At 48.6% G+C, this 24,496-nt stretch overlaps 1 protein-coding gene across 6 annotated transcripts in view; it reads left to right on the top strand.

Moving 5' to 3' along the window:
- Positions 1 to 24,496, top strand: part of TEAD1 (TEA domain transcription factor 1) — a 174,881-nt gene that overhangs the window by 100,470 nt on the left and 49,915 nt on the right. For 2 of the 6 annotated variants that reach the window (XM_029957499.1, XM_029957496.1), the window contains exons 2-8: positions 863 to 927; positions 3,436 to 3,498; positions 16,643 to 16,654; positions 17,453 to 17,587; positions 18,606 to 18,652; positions 19,441 to 19,502; positions 20,881 to 21,005. In XM_029957499.1, the coding sequence (XP_029813359.1) occupies positions 863 to 927; positions 3,436 to 3,498; positions 16,643 to 16,654; positions 17,453 to 17,587; positions 18,606 to 18,652; positions 19,441 to 19,502; positions 20,881 to 21,005 (509 nt within the window). Of the gene's footprint in view, positions 1 to 862; positions 928 to 3,283; positions 3,347 to 3,435; positions 3,499 to 16,642; positions 16,655 to 17,452; positions 17,588 to 18,605; positions 18,653 to 19,440; positions 19,503 to 20,880; positions 21,006 to 24,496 lie in introns of all 6 variants that reach the window. The other 4 variants (XM_029957500.1, XM_029957497.1, XM_029957498.1 and 1 more) reach the window with 3 other exon arrangements.

The following is a 24,496-nucleotide window of genomic DNA, read 5'->3' as shown; positions in this document are numbered from 1 at the left end:
GTTGGGTGCTGGGCAGGCAGTGGGAGAGCAGACAAAGCTCTTGCCCTCTTCCGTTATGCAGAATGGCTGTGAAGTAAGGCAGCCTGAATTCTACCACCAGCTCTACAGCTAATGAACATAGTTAACGGAAGGAGAGGGGTTTTATTTCATGTCGTGTTATTAATAACTTTCCCCACTTAGCTTCAGGGACACATTTTCCCATGACATTATCATTCTTTGTAGTCAGATGACTTATTTGTGACATATATCTCCTGGTGGGGTAGAGCCGGAAGGTTTTTGCTTATTCTTGTAGGCATTTTCTTTCCCCTACAGGTTTTAAATCTTTGAGGAGGTTAAGTCATTTCTTTTTCTTTTCCATGAACGTGATCTCATATATAGTTAGTTACGAGGACAGTGACCATCTTTAGGGAATGTCGTTAGCCCCTTATTATTGTAGAGCTCCTGTGGTCACAGCAGTTCCTTTTCCAGTGGCTCTCAGGACTCTGACTGGAGTTAACTAGGGATAGAAAGGTGGGTGAGGCCCAACGGGCCTGAAACCTAAGGCGGAGACGGGCTTGCGGACTCTCGCGCAAAGCCTCGTGTTTATTGCTCATACAAGTTGACCACCTGTTTAGGCACAAACGTGTAAAGAAACAAAAAGGTACATTTCTCCCCTCAGTTGCTGATCCTAGTTCATAATTAAATGCCCTTCACCGTAATTTCCCCTAGCAAATATTTTTGCAAATTGTCGTACTGTGTTATGTTTCTGTGAATAAATCTACAGCTCCAACTTGAAAATTCTTGATTCTAACTTCTTTTCTTAGCTTTCAGAGACTTTTTTTTTTAAGTAACCCATCTTATTGTAAATTCTTTTTTCTTTCAGGTAGGAATGAATTGATAGCCAGATACATCAAACTCAGGACAGGCAAGACGAGGACCAGAAAACAGGTAAAATAACGTCCCTGGACACTGTGCATGTCAGCGAATGGCCCGACGAGGCATTTTGGCTGCAGTGGCTGGCTGTGCTTTGGTTCCTAGGAGCCACCAATTTGCGTTCCCTGTAAGGACGTCAGTATTAGAGTTGTTTTCAATTGGCTCAGTTTTCACTGTTCATCATTTCAGTGACCCTTTACGTTGTGGTCTCCGGAGGTCTTTTTATACACACGGGAAAGTCTCACTGCCAAGGACAGTGTACGCACTGCTCCGGTACTGCACTCTAATACTTCTGTTTCTTTCCCGAACTGTACATCTGAAAACGCTGCCAAATCTGCAGGTGCAGATACACTTGGAAGTCCCAAAATTTTGAGATTTTGCGCATTGTCAAATCCTGGAACGATCCTGCATAAGTCATCATTTTGCTGCAAAAGTTAACACCGGCAGCCATGAGCATTGGCCTGAATATAATACTGAATGATGTGCGTCCAGGGAACTGTTGCTCCTTAAGCTATGGCTTTTTGTCAGTAGCTGCTGTGACTGAAATGAAGTTGAAACTTAAATACCTTTGTGCAAAGTAGCATCAGGAATTTTCCTCTGCCCTTTGTCAGGGGTCTGGCTCGCTGCTCGTTCCTTCTGATGTAAAGCGGTCCAAATCTCCAAACCAGTTCAGAACCGGAACGGATGAGCAGTTGGTGTTTAGCTAACAATGGAAAAGAGAAAAAGAGAGGAAAAGGGAGGGCTGGGGAGAAACCTCCAACAAACCTCATGGGTGAGCTGTTAACAGACACGATTATTTTTTTAATGTTGACCTATGCTGTGCTCTCTGGCATGGGTTTTAAAAACTATCCTCAGACCAAAAGGCAAGCTCAACTGTGGATCTCTTTAAGTGTGAGCAGCCGACTCCAGCTCTCTGCTCAGCGATGAATTGTTTGCATGAGTGTTTATGACGGGGAGGGCCTTTCCCCAGGAACGTTACATGTGCCCCCGCCAGAGCCTGGCTGCTGACTCAGCACGGAGGGCTGTGGCTTCCTGCCAGCGCTCAGAGGCAGGGCACTGTCTGTTCAGTGGCAGCTCTCTCCACCCCGATGGTGGCCAGTGGCCCTCGGCAAATCAGAGAATCAAAATTTGGGTGCAAACAAGTAAAAGCAGGAGCCGGATGGAGGGGTGACGATGATGGGGGAGTTCCTGCCTCTCTGTGCTTTAAGGAAAAAAAAAAGGCAAATTGAAAACAAAGATAACGCTAACGATAAAAGAACCTTTTGTTGCCATAAATCCCGCTTTTAGAGTCAGTACAGCGTTTGAAATGAAATAACTGCCTCTCAGTCCGAGTTGCTGAACTTTTCAATGGAGGGTTCTAAATTTCCGAAGCAGACAGATCTGATTCCCAACATTTTGAAAGCTGCAGACCTGGGCTGTCTGCTGGTCTGTGAGCCCTAGTCCTGTGTCCAGCCCCTTCACCGGGGCTCTTCTAAATTTAACCAAGTCCCACAGAAAGAGATGCAAATTTGTTTACCCAGTGGAATCCTTGTGTTTCTGAAGCTGGGCTTGGCTTGGTTTCCTACACCCCGGCATCCTGGGGGTGTTTCTAGGCAGCATTGGTGATACCTCTCCAATGTGAATTTGTTGTTCAGCAAATCGTGTGGTTTCAACCCAGATTTTTAACAGGATGGCTGGCTGGCTGGCTGTATTCACACTTTTCGCTTTGTAATAATATGCAAATTCACTTCACGCCCAGTCAGTACCCAAAAGAGCGGAAGGATTGAAGATATTTATAAGGGCAAAAAAAAAAATGCTCTGCTAACTGGGTCTGTCCATTTCTCTTTGAGATCTAATTTACATGTCGGTATTATTTTAACATTTGCTACAGAATCCAGAGCTCTTAATGAGATCAGAATATAACCGACAGCTTTGGCTTTTTGATTCTGCAGAATGTGCTAATTTATGGGTGCTCTCTTCTAAATTGAGAAGGAGGGATTTTCCCTCCTGATACTGAGAAGCTATAAATATTTTCATTTACCTCTAGCCCCACCTTTTAAATTTCATCAAGACAACAACTCCAGTCTCCCCCTCACATCCCACGCCCATGATTTCTCCCTGGTGAGAAAACTAAAAGCAGCCTAACTTTTCATCCTGAATCAAGTCACTGCAGCGATGACCCAGTCTGAAAAGCTTAGAGCAGTGCTGGGGGCTTGGTGTTTGGCTGGGACTGTGTATTTCCTAACTGCAGAGCTTTGTTGAGATGCAAATAACCTCCCCCCACCTCCCCACCCCAAAACCCTCCCAAGGAGTAGCGATTTTATATTTGATTTCCTTTTTTTTGTTTTGTTTTGTTTTGTTTTGTTTCCCCTCATAAACCCGAACAATGTAGGTGTCTAGTCATATACAGGTCTTAGCAAGAAAGAAAGTTCGAGAAATTCAAGCCGCCATTAAGGTACGTCTGGCTTGCCCAGTTGTAGGGGGCTTTTCATCTCCATGGTTACAGGCTTTTCCTTTGTTTTCCTCCCTTCCCCTACCCTGCAGGTGTCTAGTCACATTCAGGTTCTTGCCAGAAGGAAATCTCGTGATTTTCATTCCAAGCTAAAGGTATGCGCTTTCCTGCTTTTTGGCTTGCGGTTGCTATGCATCTCACTTCCTGTTTTCCATGGTGACTGGTGAATGCCTGGTGCTGGGATTCTCGTAACCTAGTTTCCTCGCATGTGAGAGCTGTTTACATTTCTTTGTGTCTAATCTCTGTTTCTGTACTAGCCTCACATTAAGCTCTGTGTGTGTGTGTGTGTGTGTGTGTGTGTGTGTGTGTGTGTGTGTCCCTAATAACAATGCAAATGCAGCAGAGCTGGTCTTGATAACTTTTCAGCTCAGAAACATGATTTTTTTTTTTTAACCTTCAAATGTCCACCAAACAGCCGTGGGCTGGGAAAGGAAAAAAAGTCCAGAGACACAAAGTTAGCGAAGAGATGGTATTGAAAATGTATATAATAAAGTAAAATAAAAGGAATCCCTTCCAGAGTGGTCATCATGAAATTACTTTAAAACATACTTAGAAGTTAATTTTTTGTACTTTTTATGCATTATAGAGAATACTTATGAAAAATAGGTCTTTTTCATGTAATTTTTCAAGTATTCTATCAACACAGACCGTATTCTCTGCCAGACTGCTTCCACATTGCTCAATATTGCTTTTTAAGTATACAGCTCTATTATTAAAAAAGAAATTTGAGGGGAAGCCTTTAGAAAAAGATCTTAGAGATGGGAAGGCTCTTAATCAAATTTGTGTTTACAATTCCACTTCTACTTGAGTTTACTTTAATTGTTTTGTTCCTGTGTCTCATTTTCTAGTCTCTGGAAATGTATTTCACAGCAAAAACAGAGGCATTGGTATTTTTAAAATGCAAATTCTCCCTGTTTTCTCCCCGTCCAAAATTTGCAGTAAAACATAAGTGACTTTTTCTTTCCATAATGCCCCCTTGTAAAAATGCAAAGGAATTATAGTTTTCTTAGAAGAGGTTTTTTTTTACTTGATAATAAAAATTAATCAGGAGCCCAGGATTTTTGTTGTTGTTGTTCTATTTTGATTTTTTTCCCCATACATTAATTAAATTTGTTTTTGTTCTAAACCTAAAGAACAAAGTGCGGTTTCCCAGCACTGAATGGGGAGCCCTGGGATCCTTCCCAAAGTCCTCCAACCTTTTTTTATAATATGCAAACAAGGCTGGCCGGGGAGCAGGACCAGCGACCAGGAAGGAGCATTCGGTGGCCCTCTGCGGTGGGCAGCATGCTGGCTCGCTCGCACGTGTGGCTGACGGTGGCTGGCTTGTAGCTGACTGGCTGAGCAGTGGGAAGATTAAGATAACCTCACAGATCCTGCTTTTTAACCAAAGGCGCCATCCTCTCTATGTGGATGTAACTACCCCAGCGTTCGCTCCAGTTCTGACTCTGTATCTAGTTTCTCTGCGCTAACGAATTAATGATGTACAAACGAGTTTACAGACATCCATTCTGTGTCTCCATCCGCGATGTTATGAATTGCTCTATTTCTATACCGTCTGTGTGGTTCCTTACACACCCCCCTAGGGCACGCAGCCCTGGGCCAAAAGCCCTGTACGAGTTGAGTTAAGCTCTCCTGTCCAGAAGGGAGTCCCGTGGGATATCGGAAGTATTCTTTTTCTCATTGGGGATTTCCTCCGTGGAAACAGTTTGCCGTTACTTTATACGTACATGTACACACCAACACACAGTTGTTGTATTTGTGTTTGTTTTTACAAGATTAAAAAAAAAAAAAGACTTTCCCCCTTCTTTCAGCCCTGGCCCACTCTCCTTTGGGACAGACACTGGGAGGAGGTGGAAACAGAGGCAGTAGGGTAGCAACCAGCCCAGTGGTTCGGCTCCAAGAACCACCTCCATCTTCTTGCGGTTCCTTTCCTTCCTCCCCACCACATTGTTCTTGGGAAAAGGGAGGCCTTTGTTCTTCCCATCAGCTAATACCAATCGAGTGCCCCAGGCATGGCGTCCATCATGGTGGGCAGTTAACAGTCGGCCCCCTATTCATGGAGCTGGCCGTGGCAATGGGAACGCAGACGAGAGGCCACTGCTGGATGAGTGTTAGCAGAAAGCGCCCGGAGAAAACGTGGAGGGTATAATCCCTGGCCCGGGTGCAGGGCGATGGCGCTGCCGTTGGGGAATGCAAAGACCAGAGTGAGTGTATGCAGAGCCTCTAGCATGCTCTCCCACTTAATAAGCTCACTCCAAAGCAAGTTCTATCATTCAGATTTTGAGGGATAATATTTAGGAAACCAGGAGGTCCGTTGGTTTGCCCAAAGCCACCAAGCCCAGCACATGCTGCTGACAAGATTCAAACCCAAGTCTTTCTGACACCTACACCCCTGGTCTTCCGGGCAGGGGTTTCATCCAGGGAAGCTGGGAGAGTGTTTTCAAGCAGAAGGTCTTGTACCAGCACATGCTGTGTCACCCCCTTGTGTCACTTGTAACTGAGCATGCAGTTTTCGCCACCAGCCCTCTCCCTAGAAGCACGGTGAATTGTGATCCTCAAGCCCTTGGTCACAATGTGGACTTCATGTGTGATTGACTCTGTGGTGATCATTCGTGGTTCAGGGCAGTGAGGTCCTAGCCACAGAGATGCTGTGTCACCACTCAGAGGGCATTAGGACAGTCGGGAGTGAGACTGGCTGTCACCTGCCTGAGGACATGTTGCTGCCCTCGCCTCCCGGGGGCATTTGATGTGAGAAATGCCTTCCTCAAGCTTCCTAACCAGCTGTTACCTGGCAGGGAGCAGGCAGCGCTCACCAGCTTTTCAGGGCCTTCCCCTTCAGCTACGGTGTCTCCCAGCACATTTGTGGGAGGCAGGGGTGATCACTGAGTTGTGGGGTCAGGCTGATGGCCACACCTCCTTGGCCTCCCACACTCACTAGCGAGATAGACTCACTACGGAAGGTTGAAGCCATCCCGGCAGACAGCCCGGATAGCTTCTGGGTGGGCAGTGGGGGCGGCAGCAAGGATTCGGACTTGAAAGAGAGACGCTGTGCTTTTCCTGGGAAGAGGTAGCCAGGCTTCCCGGAGGAGGTGGCTGAGAACGGGCCATTTCAGGACCTGGGCCTGCCCTGCCTGCCTCAGCCCTGCTGCTGGGCATTTTCCCACATGCTCAGAAGTCAAGGGTTTGTGTTCTCTGGGGTGGACAGAGGCCTTCCTTGAAGAGAACGAAGCCAAGTTTCATCTCTCTGGCCTCCCTCGGAGTCTGAAAAAGTGGTTTGCTGGCACCTGGGGCCACCGCCAGGCGTGCCTTCCCTGGGAGCCCTCCTGCCTGTAAGCCTCCCTCCTTCCTGGGAGGGTGCGGCCGAATTCTTCAGGCTGGTGGCTTTCCAGCCTTTTCTTTTTTTTTTTAAGCTGCAAATTCATGTTTCAGATTGAAATCTTTGTTGAAGCATTTCGTATATAAATGAGTAAACACTCTTTGAATTGAAGCTCATGCCCTTTTATCCTCAGTGATGCCCTCTCCGGCTGTTGGCACCGAATAAAGTTTGAAAATCACACTGCCTTGGGCAAAGGGAAAAGGAGGTGACTGTCTCTCAGCTGTCCCTGTGGCCTTTACAGGACAGTCCATGTTTGGTGGCCGGTTCTGCCATATTCCTCTGAAGGAACCAGAGTCCAGAAGGATGTGGTCACCCTCCTGTCCCAGTTAAGGATGAGTCATCCTTACTACAAAAGTCCCGCTCTTGAAAATCTGGTAGAGGAAGCCCCAAAGGTCAGCTTTATGCTTCTGCTAATGCAGAAATGGTTCTCGGAGTGGTTGGCTGTGAGCCGGATCACCCCAAAATGGGTAGACTTTAGATTTAATGTTTGTAACAAAATTTGTTTTCACAAACATTTAGGATTTCCACAAAGAGTTGAACTTTATAAAGCACAGTAAATTTTCCGTGGAGTCCAGTGTGTTCTAGACCCTAGAGTAGATGCCAGGCATAGAGAACCAAATAAGCAGAGTCTCTGTCCTTGAGGAACGCTAAACATTTCAGTTGTTTTTGGCCACATTTGGGGGAAATTCTAGGTTTCCAGTAGACTGTCCCCCAACTAAGGCGCTCTGCAGCGGAAATTGAACAGAGCGATACCAAGACAGCGCGGTAGAAAGAGTGGTCGGTTCTGAGTGTGGGAGAATTAACGAAAGCCTTGTGGAGAGTGTGCCATTAGCACTGGGCATTGAGAAAGGCAGACAGCTCCCCCTGGGATATCGGGGTGTTTGGGGAACCATGAAAAACACTATTACTTGGAAGCACGGGATGGAACTGGACAAGCCCAACAGAAAGGTCCCAGATTCTCTGAGAGAATGAGGTTCATCTCTGGGCCGTGGGCAGCGCTGTGGGTGGGAAAGGTCTCTCCCACTGTTTTTAAAGGGATGGCCAGGAGGGAGGCAGAGCTTTCCTTACCAAGTCTGCACAGTGTACATTGGAACTTTTCGCTAGTGGCACTGAACATGTAGAAGGCTGAGTTCTCTTAAAGTAAAGGCAGTGCACTGAGGGGACACACAGAAATTAACTATGAGTTTTGTGCTGCTAAATTTAAAATAGGATGAAGTGAAAAAGTGCAGAGAGTTCCTATTAAATAGGTTTCTACCAACCAGAAATGATCATTTTCATTATGATGTATTTCCTTTCATTTTTTTTTCCAGTGGAAGAAATCAAATGGCAGAACAATATTCTTTTTCTAATTTTCTCGCCCCAAGCTCCTTTCCCAGCTAATCACAGTCTCCATCTTCTCCCTATCCCCCCGCCCCAGCAATGGTATCTTGCCTCACCATTTATTTGCCTAAGAAAATAGTGAAAATAGGGGCACCTGGGTGACTCAATTGGTTGAGCATCCAGCTTTGGCTCAGGTCATGACCTCACAGTTCGTGGGTTCGAGCCCTGCATCGGGCTCTGTGCTGATAGCTAGCTCAGAGCCTGGAGCCTGCTTTGGATTCTGTATCGCCCTCTCTCTCTGGCCCTCCCCTGCTTCTGCTGTCTCTCTCTGTCTCTCAAAAATAAATAAAAAACATTTAAAAAAAGACAAAAAAAAAGAAAATAGTGAAAACTATTTTCTCATTTTGCCCGTGTCCTAAAAGGAGTCTAGATTTTTACCCAGTGTTTACTCTGAATTTGTGCTAAAGCCTTTGGCACCGACAGGAGACTTTTTGTCTATATATAGCAGCTTAGGGGAGTCTGGGTAGCTCAGTCAGTAAAACGTCCAACTCCTGATTTCCGGTCAGGTCATGATTTCATGGTTTTTGAGTTCGAGCCCTCTAACAGGTTCTCCACTGACAGCATGGAGCATGCCTGGGACTCTCTCTCTCCCTCTCTCTTTGCCCATCCTCTGCTCGCTCACATACACACTCCCTCTCAAAATAAATAAACTTAAAAAAAATAATAACGTATATAGCAGCCTAAGCCATGGTGGCCTTGGCTAACAATTTGGGTCGGCCTTGGACACAAACTGTAAGCATGCGGGAGGGATGCAGGGAACAGGCAGATTGAGAGGACAGCTGAAGTAGTCAGAGAGTCATGTGAGGAGGCGAAGAACCAGGAGCAGAGAAGGCGGCCCAGTAGGAAGAAGGGGTGAAGGGGTTGGTTCATGGAGATGAAGAGCCTGCCAGAATGGGTAAGGAAATGCAAGGCATTTGTGGTCAGAATGCCAGAATTTTGGATGTTAAGCATACACTTTGCAGTGTTTTATTTTCTGATTTAATCTTCTAGGGCTAACATGTCTGAAGAGACACATCAGAGCATTAACTGCCGGTCTAAAACAGAGCTTATTAGCTTTGAGGGAATCATTTCTCAGCCATGGGCATGCATGTTGTGGTCCCTGCCCAGACAAAATCCTTTTGAAACCACTGCCCTCACAGGCTTTGCGACCAGGCCTGATTGTAGTGACAAGGTAGAAGACGGAGCCATGGAAGTGCTACATAATGGGGGGGGGGGGGCAGTCCGAGGGTGGGCAGAACATGCATTTAACAATTCCAAGGATGCGGACTTCGCTGCCGTGGACCTTGTGTCACCAGCTGCATCTGCACATCACCCAGAGCAGGTTCGTTTGTGGTCATGCATCTCCCCCGGGATTTATTGTCCCAGCCTGTAGAAAGAATGCAGTGCTGTCCACACACGAAGCGGTCTTTCTCTGCTACTTGGGGGTCCTCCTTAGAGCTTCCTCCTCGAGTCTCTGTCTCTGGATGTTCATTTGCCCTCAGGGGTGTCCGGTCCCTGCCCAGAGGCCTCCCCTCCCTGATGGTGTCCCATAGGCTACCTGCACACTGTGGACCATCATCCTCTTCCGGTCTAGAGTGCACAACTCCAGACGGTCCTCCGGGGAAAAGAGGTCCTCATTCTGCCCTGACCTCAGCAGGAGTACATCTCAGGCGGTGGACGTGTTCACGTCCAGCTCCGGACCCGCACTGCAGAAAAGCCACTACTTGCTCCCATTGCGTCATGCCAGCAGAGCATAAAAGGGCCTGAGGGTGTCCGATTGTGCTCGGTCATTGGTAACTAATTTACGAGCCACATGGACTCCCCGGGCTGTTTTCTTCCTTCTCACCCTGGCGGCCTTTGGTGGTTTGATTTCTGAACGGGACATTCTCTCCAACCTGCAGTCCCTTCCAGTAAGCAGAGAGCTTGGAGTTCAAATGGTTGACTTAATCGTAGCAAAGCGTTCAGAAACTTGGCCGGGGGCGTTGCTGCACTCCACACAGCTGCCTCCCGGTTCTGTCACCACCGATGCCGGCCACGAGTGGGCCTGTCCACAGGGGAGACATGCCTCACCCCACCCACTGGTGCTCCCCGTGGCCCGCTGCACCACCCTGCTCCTTCAGGCACTGGCTGTCAGCGGTGCACAAGGCCACGGGCGCCCGAAACCGCTGCCTCCTTTGCCGCGGTGCCAGCGCCGAGATAGTTGGCCTGGCTGCAGGATCTGGGAGTGTCACACCACCTCTGCTAACGCCTTCCGATTTTCAGGGGGTTCTTTCGCATTCACGGCATGCACCCTCTTTCCCCCGTGATATTTTCAGTACCTTGTTTTTAATTTAACAGTTCCAGCTAAGATCGGAGACCGGGTATTTCTCGTGCTCGGTGTGTTGGGCTTAGAACCTCTTATCAGCCCTGTGGTGATGCAGAGCTCGCAGTGTAAACAGAGGACTGAATGCATTTACCTGCTGTGTGAACCGAACCAGGGCTGGGTGTTCTTTTTAAGGGCAACGGAAACACCCTCATTCTCTGCTTTTATCCCTTTCCAGAGAAATCATGTTGTGAACTGGGGACCAGGGCTTCTAAGCATCTCTGGTCACGTGCAGCCCCTAGACTGCAAGTTCACTAATGGCAAGGCTGCGATTCCCAAAGCAGCCCTGAAGGCCAGTGTTCCGGTCCTCACTTTACAAATGAGGAAACAGATGCTCGAAAGCCAGGTGACTTACCCAGCGTCCCAAGTCTGAATTTGACCCAGGACTGCCTGGCCCAAACTCTTCGCATGAGATCATGCTGCCCTCCCCAAAGAATGCTGGTCAAGGAGGAGGGCTCATTTCCCTGAGTCAATATGCTTTCACATTGTCTCCCTCTTTTCATTGTGTCTGTATGTTTGAATTATTATTTTTTTTTTAATGTTTATTTTGAGAGACAGACAGTATGACCAGGGAGGGGCAAAGAGCGAGGGAGACACAGAGTCCGAAGCAAGCTCCAGGCTCTGAGCCATCAGCACAGAGCTCAGTACGTGGCTTGAACCCACAAACCGTAAGATCATGACCTCAGCCGAAGTTGGCCACTTAACTGACTGAGCCCCCGAGTCGCTTCTCTATATTTGAATTGAACAGCAGATGAGTGGTGGGAGCTGGTCCTCAGTCTGGAGCCAGACTAGAGCCTGCTGCCTGTGTGGGTCCCTCTGGCTCCTCGGGGGAGATTTACTTCCTGTCTCTTGCTGTCACCTCCCAGCAGAAAGGGGGCTATGGTCAGAAGGGTACCTCTTCCCCAGCACCCATACCTAGGTTTAGCTGTCCTCAGTGACAGGTTTCTGGTAGGATTGTCAGGCACCCCGATCACCATTATCCTCATCTACAATCTTCTATGATGCTAAGCCCCTCATCAAAATTAAAGAAAACGCTATGGACAATTATAAAATACTAAATATAGCTTAGCACATTTAAAAGTGAACAATGGTAAAAAGCCTTGAAAATTTTTTCTTTGATGTGAATGGAGTCTTTGGTGTTTGGAAATACAATACGATGAATTAATTGCCACTCCTTATGAATGTGCCTTCCCTCCTTGGCATTAGCTGTTGCCCGACTGAAATAGCCCCCTTTTGTATCTACTCCTGCTTTCTCTAGTAATAAGTAAATTGGAGATCATGGCTAGAAAAATTCAAGTGCCCTCCATCTTTTCTCCCAAACTGTCCTAGAGTTTTGTGATGTTTTATCTGCTCAGGGGCTAGCGCTGATCTTCCCAGAGGTCATGGGAATCCACCCAGTGCAAGGTGAAAGCAACATCTGCAAAATGACTTTTTATGAGAGTATCCTGTGTTCTATCTTATCTTGAAAGAAAGTGATTCTGCAGGCACATCTCTATCTTCCCTGTCCTGTGCTGTAGTTTTGTATTGCTAGGGAAAGTGTATTGAAGGAAAAACATTTAAGAGCCAACCAGAGTTTTTGAGTCCGTGGTCTTTTTTCGACGTGGCATATTTTTCCAGATGTATCGGTGGCCTTCCCCACAAATCAAGTAGATTGGAATCTTTAAGTTTTAAGCTGATGGCCCCTGAACACACTGGAGTATATGGACTTAGGATCCTGTTCATTAAAATGCCATATATAACAGCTGTAATATTCAGCTTGCAAGCTTGTGAACTTTATATTGCCTTTCACGTTGTTGATGGTGAGTGCTGGAAAATGATGAGAGAATTTATTCCTCAGAATAATCAAAAGCCGAGGAAAGTGGGAAAGACTCCCATACTGTCTAGAGACGGATTCATCCAATGCCCTGGAGGCTGTAGGCCACACTGCTTCACCCAGGTGCATTTGTGACACTGGCCGCCTTCCAGTCATGTATATTACAATGTAGATCCTTTTCAAACATCGTGCACATTTAAACCATAATCAGGAGGCGGTCTGCGGAGCCCGGAGGGATAGCAGCAGCCTGGCGCTGCCTCATGCGATATGAAAGCCTGTTTACTAAGTGGCAATAACAGTTTGAAAGGCTTCAGGCTGAGGAGTTTATACCTGACACAGCCTGCTGGACCCCGTGTGGCTGAGGTGGGGGAGCCCATTGACAGCATGGCGTGCCAGAAATTGGACAAGGCAAAAAGTTGAGTGGGTTCTGAGACCTGCCTCCCCCAGTACGGTGCTGTGTCTGCCCCCATTCTTCAGTCAGAGGGCCCTTTTGTTCTTAAAGCCCCCATGTTTCCTGCCCCATAAACATTTTGCACATTTCGGGCCACAGGCTTGAGTTAGGATTCGTTTGGAAAAGGGAGATTTGCCTTGTCTTTCCCCATTCCCCAAATGTTCAGCATTTTGTGGCCTCGTTCATCGAGATCTGAGGGATGGAGGGACTTAAAATCAGCAATGAGGACCCCGTGTGAAGTTGTCCAGGCTTTTTGCTAGGACACCGCGTTCCCATTCATGCAAGCTCGCATATTGACGTGCAAGCACTCAGTATATGCCGGACTCTAAGACAGCGTCGACGGCAATGTGGCACTGAATCAGTAACCGTGTTTCAGGGTGAAATAGTGGGTTCATCCTTTGTCAATTTCATCCACATTTCAGAAACGTTGGTGTGAAAACAGCTTAGAACAAAAGTATTCTGGTATACCAATACAGCTTATATTTTTGAATATACTTAAGCCTCAGTTGTTTAGGTAGATTAACAACCTCCTTACCACCTTTATTCTGGGGTGAGGGGTAAGGATGGAGTGAAATACCCAGAAGTCCAGGGTATTAGACCAGAGTGACACAGAGAAGCAATTTACTCAGGTCTGACATTTAGAGTTATAATTTCTTCCAAGCGAGGCATGTATCTCTAGGCTGAAAATGACAATTTAGAGGCCCTTCCATTGAAATCTCTCAGCTTGGCATTGTTCTGGACTCCCATTTCAGATTAAGTGGGTCTGCAGCCAGGCTCTCGGTTCTGATTTCGAGATCTAGCTGGCCGTGCTTATTATCTGCAGGGTTGCTTTAGATTCTAAACAATAAAAATTAATCCATTTAATTTTCAAATATATATCCTAGGGAAATGGGGAGATGTTCTAAAATTAGATGAGTAGGTAGAGTGTCTCCACTTCAAAAGGTAGGAAATCACAGGTATAGACATTTTAGTCCATTTGCGGAAAATTGCCTATTCTCAAATAGCTAGGTCAAGTGCAGAAAGAACCTCTACTTGAGATAAAATTTCCACTCCGCACTTGGCTTTCTCCCTTTTAGGATAGGCGGCCAAGAGCTGCCCAAATTTTAACATCTTACTATCTTTTCACTGGTAATTTCTGGCTGTGTGTATTACGACGTATTTACTTATAAATGGATCTCACACTCGTTGTGACGAATACTTTATTTCATAGAGGAAGAAAATCAGAGCAGTCAATGACTTACCCAAAGAAAGGCAACCCATTAACATCCGGCCGAGGCAGGTTGGAGCCAGGTCGGAGCCAGGTCTCCAGGCTGCTTTCCCTGGCACGGAGCAGTTCAGGGAGTTAGCAACGACTGATTTGCCCCCCTGCTTTTGAACGTGGGTCCCATTCCGGTGCGTCCAGGGATGCTGGGCAGTAAGAGGCCAACCTCTCTTTATTTAGCAAAAGAAGATGGCCGTGTTCTGAAGCTGTGCCCCATAAACAGCAAAGCTGGCTACTTCTCTCCTTTCCTCATTGTCTGATTTCCTTTAAAAAAGAAAAAAAGAATCAAACTTTCGTGAGCTTTTCCAGGAACTTTTCAGTCAGCATAGCAAGGAGAACATCTCCAGCGCCTCTGATAGAATAAAAGTGGGCTCTGGAGATGTGGGGGAGTCCTTTCTATTTGGACGTGGACTTTGAATTCGAGTCACTATGCTCAGGTGTGTGCAAACACACTGTATTTGGGCGAGCTGAAACACCCTCATCACCAGCATTTCATAAACACAGGACTCTTGGGTCTGAGAGAGGTCCATGACATGCATTTTATTAAAAACAAGAAATGTTTATTTATTTTGAGAGAGAGAGCATGGGGAAGGGCAAAGAGAGGGAGAGGGAATCCAATCGGACTCCCCGCTGCCAATGCAGAACCTGATGTGGGGCTTGAACTCAGGAACTGTGAGGTCATGACCTCAGCCAAAATCAAGAGTTGGATGCTTACCCAACTGAACTGCCTAGGCGCCCTGAGGACGTGTTTTTGGAACAGAGCCAAGCCCACGGATCTTTTGTAGTTATTTCTCAGAATTTGCATTGCCGAGGCCATCGCGAAGTCTGGGCTGCCCTTGTCCCAGCCCCCTAACCTGGTTCCCAGACAAGTGTGAGGCTTCTTCCTCACGGTGGAAGGCCCCTGTGGTTATGCCTGTGACATTACTTCAGTTCAGAAATCACCTTGAAGCCTTTCATCACCTCTCTTTAGGGGATAGGTGGCTTCAGGGCTGGAGTACAAGGTGACAGGCCCAGAAGGAAAGTGATGTGTTTATGTTGATGTCAGGGCACTTCTGACAGACAAGCAGTAGTGTGACTGGAGCCGGCTTTTCTGTTCATTACGTATGGATCACCCTCTGTGGGAATGATGAGGGGGCAGGTGGCAGGTGAAACCAGGGGACCAGTGAGGGAGGGACAGAAGGACTGGAGCCGAGACCTGCGTGTGTCAGGTGCAGCTTGGGTTTAGGGCCCTTACACGCCTAGTCAGTTTCTTCTGCCAACATCATGCTTTGTCTTTTTTGGGCATCTCAGTATCTAATTAGATTCAGATTTTTATTTATTTATTTATTTTAATGGCTTTTTATTTATTTTTGAGAGACAGAGACAGCACGAGCAGGGGAGGGTCAGAGAGAGAGGGAGACACAGAATCCAAAGCAGGCTCCAGGCTCTGAGCTAGCTGTCAGCACAGAGCCCGACACGGGGCTCGAACCCACAAATGGTGAGATCATGACCTGAGTCACCGCTTAACCAACTGAGCCACCCAGGTGCCCCAGATTCAGATTTTTAAAAGGGAAGGGGAGAGAGAGAAGGCGGGAGGGAGGGAAGGAAGGAAGGAAACATTGACAGAAAGCTTTAGGTAGAGCATTCAGCAGATGAGCAAATGGAGGCTCAGCTCAAAGAATGTCATCTGACCAGAGGCAGCGAAGCGCCACTCTAGTCCCCCAGAGCCGTTCCACTGGGGACGAGCAATCCTACTGGCTTCCTGGGCCCTCGTGGTGCCATTCAGCTGTAGCACGTGCCCTTCAAGATGACCAGAATGACCTTGTGCCACCCAAAAATCTGTGATACAAGGCTCCCTCCTTTTTTAGTTGAGAGTCAGAGAAATGTAAACCATGTCAAATTTTATGCCAGTGCCAGGTTTTTCTTTTTCAAGGGACAGTGTAAGCTTTTTGAAAATTTTGGGGCCAAGTCTATACCTTGGGAACACCTAATTTGATCTTTCTTAGAAGCCCCTTGTGGTTATTTTGTAGGCTTTGGGGGTCTTTTTGTTTCTGTTTCTGTTTCAGTTTCTCCTTTTGACCTTGCCTTTCACACTTCAGCATGTTTATTCGTCATTTTTGGGGAAATCTGTAAACATCAAAGCCAACTCTGGGCTGTTTCAGCCTGACGTTCCCCTTGACCTTCACTCACTGACTCTGAGCGGCAGCTGTGGCGGGTGCTGCCTTTTACCTTGCTGTCCCCATTTTGTTCCCACTCTCCCGGAGTCTGGGCCTGGTATAGATTGCGTAGACCTTCTGTTAGCAGCCAGGAACCTTGACGTGTTTCCCACGCGTGAAGCCTGCACCGTCAGGACCTGCCTCACCATTTCTCCTTCTGTACCGGGGAAGCCACAGAACCAGCTCGAAGGGGTTGGGAGTAGTTTTTGAAATGTTGGAATTATTGGTTCTCGCCCTTCTAGTTATTGGGGTCAGACATCCCTCCTAAAATGTGGGGAAAAAAAAAGACCCACATTCCTATGCATTTTATTGTCCCCAATATTGTATGTTTGTATAAGTATATATATATTTTAAGTGAAGAAGAAAAATACCCCTGCCTTTGTACGCAATTCTTTTAACAAATTGTTTATTGTTGTATCCAGGTAACAAGCATGGTAAGTATTTTCACCACATTGAGTATTCTGTATTTTAGCTGTGCTTGGCAGACTTTTTGGCTAGCTTTGTGTTATCAGCCTTGGCTTTTCTAGAAATGACCCATTCAGGGAAGGGAGAAACCACTTGCCTGGGAGCATCCCCCGTGTCCTCGGCTGCCGAGAGAACCCGTGTAGCCTTGGCCCCGTGGTAGGGGCGCCTGACAGAGCATGCGCCCTGCTAGCATGCTGCTTGGCCCCGTCCGGCCCCCTGCCCGCCCCGCTGCCTCCCAGCCTCCCCTTCCCAGGTGTCTGCCAGGGCTGGTGGGCCTCGCATGACTCCAGCAGCCCCTGGGGTGCGGCCCCCTGACCGAGCACACCCTGCGGATGCTCCTACCCCAGATCCACAACCAACTCTCCTCACACCCCCTCCTCCCATCCGGAGGTTTAAAGCAAGGCCCTATCCGCCCGCCCCCCCCTTTCCTGGAATGTGTTAAGTAATTGGAGAAATCTCCCTTTGGAAGCTGGAAAAATAAATACACTGTCCACTCTTCTCAGAGGCTGCCCACTCTGTTGAAAAACAGATTAAAAAAATTTTTTTAATAAAACCTTGCCACTGGGTAGTCTCAGTAAAGGTTCGGAGTTAACGGTAGGCCGAGTGTGTTGTAGCCTTCTGGCTGTGTTTATTTATCCGTGCATGTTTGCTTCCCCGGCCTCTTTTGTGGCTCTGTATTTAGTCCATGTGCTCGTGGCTGTGCCTGTGGAAGCTGCCTGGTAGCCGTGTGTCATGTATTGAGTCTGTGTGTCACTGTCACCTTCAAGGATCAGACCGCCAAGGATAAGGCCCTGCAGCACATGGCCGCCATGTCGTCGGCCCAGATCGTCTCAGCCACGGCCATTCACAACAAGCTGGGGCTGCCTGGGATCCCACGCCCCGCTTTCCCGGGGGCGCCGGGGGTAAGTCACAAGCTGGGGGCAAGGTGGTCATAGGGAGGGAAGGAGCAGGAGAGAGAAGGAGGGAGGGGGCCTGGAGACAAAGGAGGAGGAAGGCGACCCTGGTCCCTGCAGACATGGGATTAGGTATGACTTTGCCAGTGCCCTTCTGCGTGGTGACCTGCTGCTTCTGCTTTTTTTCCTGGCCCTTGATCTCTTTCCTGTGTCCTCAGGATCACTTTAAGTGACAAAGTATTTATTCTGCTACTAACCCCCAAAGGGACAAAGTATTCTGCTACCATTTTCATTCTGCACCTACCAAAGGCTGAGAAGTTGAATGTCCTAATCTCCTTAATGTTCGAAAGAATCTTAAATGGTTCTAGTTATTGTTGCCATTTCACAGGTGATGAGGCCACGGGGTAACAAGAGTTTGGGGACTTCTATCGTAGTCCCATAGATAGTGACCTCAGGGCTCAAACCCAGAGCCTTATGTCTCCCTTTGGAGCTCCTTTCACATAGGCCACCTCCCCAGCAGGGGTCGGCAGGCCCCAGAAGGCTCCGGGAAGCTTACAGCAAAGGAGGTGTCCGCGTTGCTTCTCCGAGCTCTTGGCCCCTTGTTCGGAGCTTTATCCTCTCCAGGCTGGGCCCTGGGTGCTGTGAGCTGGGGAGGCACACTGTCACACAGGGCAGGTTTGAGAATGGAGGAAGAGAAGAATCGGGGAGGAGATGCACGGATAAAGCAGTCAGACGACATATTTGTGCGCCCCTCCCCCGCATAATGTGCCCAGATCTCTGTTAGGTGTCAGAACATCGAAGAGCTGCTGCCTGGTCCCTGCCCTCAGGGCACTGGTCTGGAGGAGGAGCTGCTGGGAGCCCCGGCTGCCAGGCCAAGGCTGCGGTTGCCGCCTTGTGCACATCACTCTGCAGCTGACGGCTGATCTGAACCCACTACCTTTAGCGGGGGTTGCAAAATGTAGACTTCCCAAACGGTGCTTCGAGGCAGACCCCTCATTCTGACAACCTCTTGCATTTTGCCTTCTAGTTCTGGCCAGGAATGATACAAACAGGGCAGCCAGGATCCTCACAAGAGTAAGTCCAAGGAGGGCCCAGCGGTGACCATGAGGGTCTGGTCACAGCACAGTCTGGGGATTGCTCTAGGATCCCACTGCCTGGGGGCTTGCAGGACAAAGGAGATTTAACCTGGGGTCACCAAAGTCCTCTACCATATGCCCTGAGGCCAGTGGCAGTGGGAGGCTGCTTACATCCCCGCTCACTGCCACCTTGGGTATTAGTGTTCATCTAGCCGGAAACAGGGAGAGAGGCCTCGTCCCTTCATGGCTTTGGAGGGCAGAGCCTGAGGTCTCCGTGAGCGAGGACAGGGGAGGTGTTCTCTGGCCCAGCCCTTGCTGGCTTTCCCCATGGGAAGGGCAGCTAAGACACCATCCTGCTTGAAGCAGGCCTCGTAAACTGGAAGCCCAGGGAGATCCTGCCCACCTAGTCTCAAAAGAACTTGAGCCATTTGGCCAAGAGATGGAGCCTGGGAATGGTGACCCCCGACCTTGGTTGCTGCGGGGACGAGAAGAGAGGTCCCAGTAGAGGTCACAGCATATGGGAATCAGACTGGTGTCCTTCCAGCTTGTCCCACTGAGGTGGCATGAGGTTTGATGGTTGGTCCCCAACCCCATGCTAGCCTCTCTCAACCAGAGGGAGTCACTGTCCCTGTCTTAGCGGGCTGTGCAACCACCTACGGGCAGGGAACCTTCTGGGCGGGGGGAGGGTGCAGGCTGGGTCCCTAGCCCTGGGAGGCCAAGGCCAGACCTGGGGAGTAGCCACGGCTGTAAGTCTCGATTTGTGACTGTCCACCCCTTCGTCCCCAGCGTCAAGCCCTTCGTGCAGCAGGCCTACCCCATCCAGCCAGCAGTCACAGCCCCCATTCCAGGTGAGTCTCCCGGGGCTCCCTTCTTAGAGAGCACCCCATGCAGCTGGCAGCCAGCCCATCACTGTGTTCCATGGCAGTGCGTCCCCCCTAACTCCCACCCTGCAGGTCTGTGGGTGCTCCTCCCTCCCTCGCCCCTACCCTCCTTAAGCCTGGAACTCAGGAGGGTCATGGGTGTGTCCAGTGTCCCCAGTCTCTGCCCAGGAGCTTTTCAGATGGTCTTCTGGCTGACTCAGTAGAGCATGTGTAACTCTTGATCTCATGGTCATGAGTTCAAGTCCCACGTTGGGAATAGAATTTTCTTAATAAAAAAGAAAAAGAAAGATTTAGATATGTCAAGTATATTCATTTACAAACTGAAAAGGGAGAAAAAAGGAAAGGGAAGCCCCATCACTTTCACTTGGACCCTGGGTGACCCTTGGAAGGGGGAGTTGCTGTGGTTCCTTCCTCATCAGAAACAGGCTGGATTGGGCGGTCCAGGCCTCGAGAGCAGATAGGGTTTATTTACCCTTCCTCATGTCAGTAGGTTTCACTTCCTTTCACCTTCTTGAATGAAGAACTTTCACGGAAGGCTTGCCCGGGAAACCTGAATCTAGCTGGTGCTCCTCCCCCTCCCCGACACGTGTGCACAGTCACTCAGCTGAACTGTCCCCATTATCGAGTCCCAGATGGGGCGTGTGTTCATGTGTTACCCTCTGTTCTGATACTGCAGAACATTCTGAGACACGATTCTGTGGTGCTGGTGACCGCAGTCTTAGGAAAGGAGATTCAGGGACCGGGTAGGGGGTGCTAGGCACCTCTCAGTCAATTAAATGACTCTTGATCTTGGCTTAGGTAATGATCTCATGGTTCATGAGACTGAGTCCTGTGTTGGGAGGTAGGGGGTGCCTCTGTCCACATGGATCCTGCTTGGGATTCTCTCTCTCCCTCTCTCTCTGCCCCTCCCCTGCTTGCACGCTCTCTCAAAATAAATAAACCTTTAAAAAAAAAAAAAACAGAAAGAAAGGAGATGAGCCAACACAAAAGTGCCCGGGAGCCTCAGTCTCTCAGGAGATCTTTGCAGGATTCACTGGGCTCTTTCAGCCTTTTTGGCCTTGGTCCCCAGAGGGGCACCTTGTCCAGGATGAGGTGTCCTTCACCCTTTACTCTGGGGTGAAGTTAGACTCCTTGAGAGGAGCCACATCACCAATGTCCCACTGGGGTCATTGGCCAGACCCCCCCCCACCGCCTGACTCAATGCTACACCTGGACTCAGGTGGAGGGGGACAGCAGGCCTTTCCTCCCGGCTCAGCCGTTTTGCAGGGCCCTGCCCCAGTATTGGCATGAGGCCCGAGGGGAGGAGGCTCGCAGCCTCCGTTAAAGGTGACGATTGGTCTTTCAGGGTTTGAGCCTGCGTCAGCCCCAGCTCCCTCGGTCCCCGCCTGGCAGGGCCGCTCCATCGGCACAACGAAACTTCGCCTGGTGGAATTCTCAGCCTTCCTCGAGCAGCAGCGAGACCCAGACTCGGTGAGTGTGCTGGGAGGTGGGCCTTGAAGCTGTCCCGTTGACCTTCCCACGCCTCTGCCTGCCTTCTCCTTTCCCCCGCCTCATGCCTAACAAATAACCTGTGCGTAAACGGACCTGCGGGGGAGTAACCAAGCCCACCTCCAGCTAAGTAAAAAGGCATTCGTGTTGACAGGTAGGCAGACTTTTAGAGCCAAATGCTCTGTGCCTCAAACTCCAGGGAAGGCTGGAGCTGGAGGGGAAAGGCATAATAGGCTCTTGTGTTTGGTAAAATGTAAAGGTAGGTGACAGTTACTGAACCCTGACCTATGGCTGGCACTGTTCAAAACTGTTGATACACATGTCACCTGTTATCCCCACAAAACCCCTCTAAAGGCAGGTGCTGTCTGACAGATGAGGAAACAGAGGGTTAAGTAACTTCTCAACAGTCACACAGTTAATATCTGGTCGATTCGAGGTTCAAATTCATGTCTTTAAAACTGAAGCCTAAACATTGATCACACCTTTGCTGGTTTTCTCGAGATAGTGAGTGATTCTCTTCTTAGGAAGTAACAAGGTAGTATTTTAGAGTTTGATATAGAAAGCGTTGTGTTATAATATAAATACCAGTAACACTGGCATCTGGACTCTGTGTGTCATTTTCTTCTTTTCTGTCTCCCCACCCCCACCCCCAGCATCTAGCGCCTGCCATCCCATTGTTCTCAGCCTGGCCCATTATTTCCCATACATATGTGAGCTCCCTTCTTCCCCGCCCGATGAGCCTCAGACCCTTCCTTCTCTCCCACTCCTTGGCTGTGAGAATGAGCATCGCATCTGTGTGTGGGTGAGCCCAACGCAAAAATGCAGGAATCAGGAGTTTTGTCTTCGGGATCCTCACCAACTCCTTTCTACACACTGTAGCTCACCCTCCCCCAGCCCCCGCCCCGATCTCAGGCTCCCGGTGCGCGGAGGCCCCGGGCTCCCTGCGAGTTCACCGCCTTGCTGTCATTCTCCCGTCAGCAGAAAGTATCACCGGTGGGCTCACCATCCGCTGTGAATCCCAACACACTGAACAGTTGGAGGTGACCTCTCCAGGGCATTTGTACTTGAGCTCAGAGGAGAGCCTCTGCCGGTGGCATCGGGGAGGCGCCTCGGGCCATCACCAGAGTGGAGAGCCTGTGTGTGGACCACTGACACCGCTGTCTACGGATTGTGAACTCTCGTAGCTGGTAGGAAAATAGAACCTGCTCCACAGCTAGGGGAAAACATGAAGAAAGGCATGTAAAGTAGATCATCGGGCCCACTGAGGCAAGTTATTGGGGCCAGGGCGGGAAGGGCGGGCTGGGTCCCTCTTCTCACGTGGCTGAGCGATTTTATAGGAAGGGTGATGGCGGCTGCTTAAAGTCCTTCTCTGCGAGGGGCGCTGAGACAAAGAAACATGAAGATTACCCTCCGGGATTCTTTGTTTTTTCTTCTGGAAAGTACAGGGGATTCTTTGGCCAAAGACTGGGTTTCGGCCCAGGAATGCTTTTCACATTGTATAACTTGTGTTTGTATGACACCTGGCAGCTTACAGGGTACGCCATAATCAGTTACTTCGTTCAGGCCCCGTAGTGCCCCATGAGTAGATTCTGGTTCCCGTATTTTACAGAGGAGGAAACTGAGGCCCAGGCACATCACAACAACTTAGGACGTTTAGCAAATAAGCGGAGGGATCAGGAGCCCAAATCTATTCCGTTATGCCCTTTTGACTACCATAAACCACCCCCAGTTGTGAAGTTCTCTCTTCATTCAGTACCTGGATTTCCTGTGAGGCAAGTCTCTCTCTTTCCTTGTGACCATTTCTTAAGGAACAGAACTCCAATGCACTGGGAGGCAAAAGTCCCAAGATGGTGGTAGTTTTCACTGATACAAGGACAATAGAATGAGGGGGCACCTGGGTGGCCTTGTTGTTTAAGTGTCTGACTTTGGCTCAGGTCATGATCTCACAGTTCATGGGTTCGAGCCCCACATCAGGCTCTGTGCTGACAGCAGCCTGGAGTCTGCTTTGGATTCTGTGTCTCCCTCTCTCTCTCTGCTCCTTCCATGTGCATGCTCTGTCTCTCTTTGTCTCTCAATAATAAATAAATGTTAAAAAAAAATTTTTTTAAAGGACAGTAGAATGTTTTATCACAATACAAGACATTTTTTTGATGAAAATGCATATGGCAGTCCCATCTTCTGACTGTCCCCATGAGGGCCTAGAATCTCTAGTCTCTCTTGTTGTTGTTGTTAGTGTTCATTTGGCTTTGCATTGGGAATCTCTAGATTCCTTCAGTCCAATCTGAAAACATTACGAGCACCTGCACACACATCCACAGTGTCTGCCCACGTAGGGTGTAACATCTAACAGGGAGACACACACCAAGCGCCAGCCACCCACAAAGAGGTCATTGTGAGGTATGGTGGGTTTTTGGAAGGAAGAGCATTGAATGACATGAACAATTAGCGGGACAGAGCAGGTTTCCTCGTGAGTGATTAATGGGACAGGGTGGATTTCCTTGAGGAATTAACCTTACACAGATAGGTAGAGGATTGATCCAGCTCAAGTTAGAATAAGGGAGAGGAACATTCCAGATGATGACTCTGAGTCTATAAAGGAGTAAGTGAAAGTTGCTGAACAGTTTCGTAAAGGCAGGGCCCACCCCTCCTTGGAATATGGTCCAGAGATGCGTGTTTGTTATGTGTTTAGGATTACATGTGGTAATCTGACTGGTTCAACTGGATTTGGCCTTTTACCGATGGGGGAAAAGGTTTGGCTCTGAAGACTGGACTTGAGCACATGACTTCAGAGGCCCTGAAATAAATACAAGGCCTGGCATGAGTCAACACCCTTTGGCCTCTTGAGAACATCATTATATTCTAAGGGGACACGAGTTGGGGACTAAAAGAAATTGGAATTCATTCAACAACTATGTTTTAATCACTTACTGTGTGCCAGCCACTCTTTCGTGTGTTAGGGATTCAACAACAGAGGAAACTAATCCCAGTTGTCATGGAGGCTGTGTTCTAGACAAGACAAACCAGAAGTGTGCACACGCACGCACAACACGCACACACGCCACGTGAGGTGATGTTAAGTGCTGGTAGGAATAGTAGTCCTTCACAGTGTGAAAATTACTTGCTCTTACGATTAAAAGTGTATAATTTCAGAAAGTAGTAATACCTTCTAATATGTATGTTGCTGTTTCTGGTTTGTATCCTGATTTTAAAAGTATGTCTGTCGGACAGCGCCAACCAAAGCTATATCGCTGTTGCGAAATTATGTTGTTCCTTTGTAAACACCAGTCTCACTTTTGATGTGGCTTCTCACATTCCTGGGTATGGACTCTTCTTTTGCAGGGATACACAAATGGATTTCATGTGTACAAATGAGTACATGGGGGACTGAATAATAGCCTATGGATTAATTTTAGAAGAAACGTGAGGGCTTGAACGATGGGTCGTGTGGGAGGAACCGGGGAACCTTGCGACGA

This window comes from Suricata suricatta, chromosome 11, assembly GCF_006229205.1.
Source record: "Suricata suricatta isolate VVHF042 chromosome 11, meerkat_22Aug2017_6uvM2_HiC, whole genome shotgun sequence".
In the NCBI taxonomy this organism is placed as follows: Eukaryota; Metazoa; Chordata; class Mammalia; order Carnivora; family Herpestidae; genus Suricata; species Suricata suricatta.
Note: the sequence above shows the minus strand (reverse complement) of the source record. Positions and strands in the feature narration are given on the sequence as shown.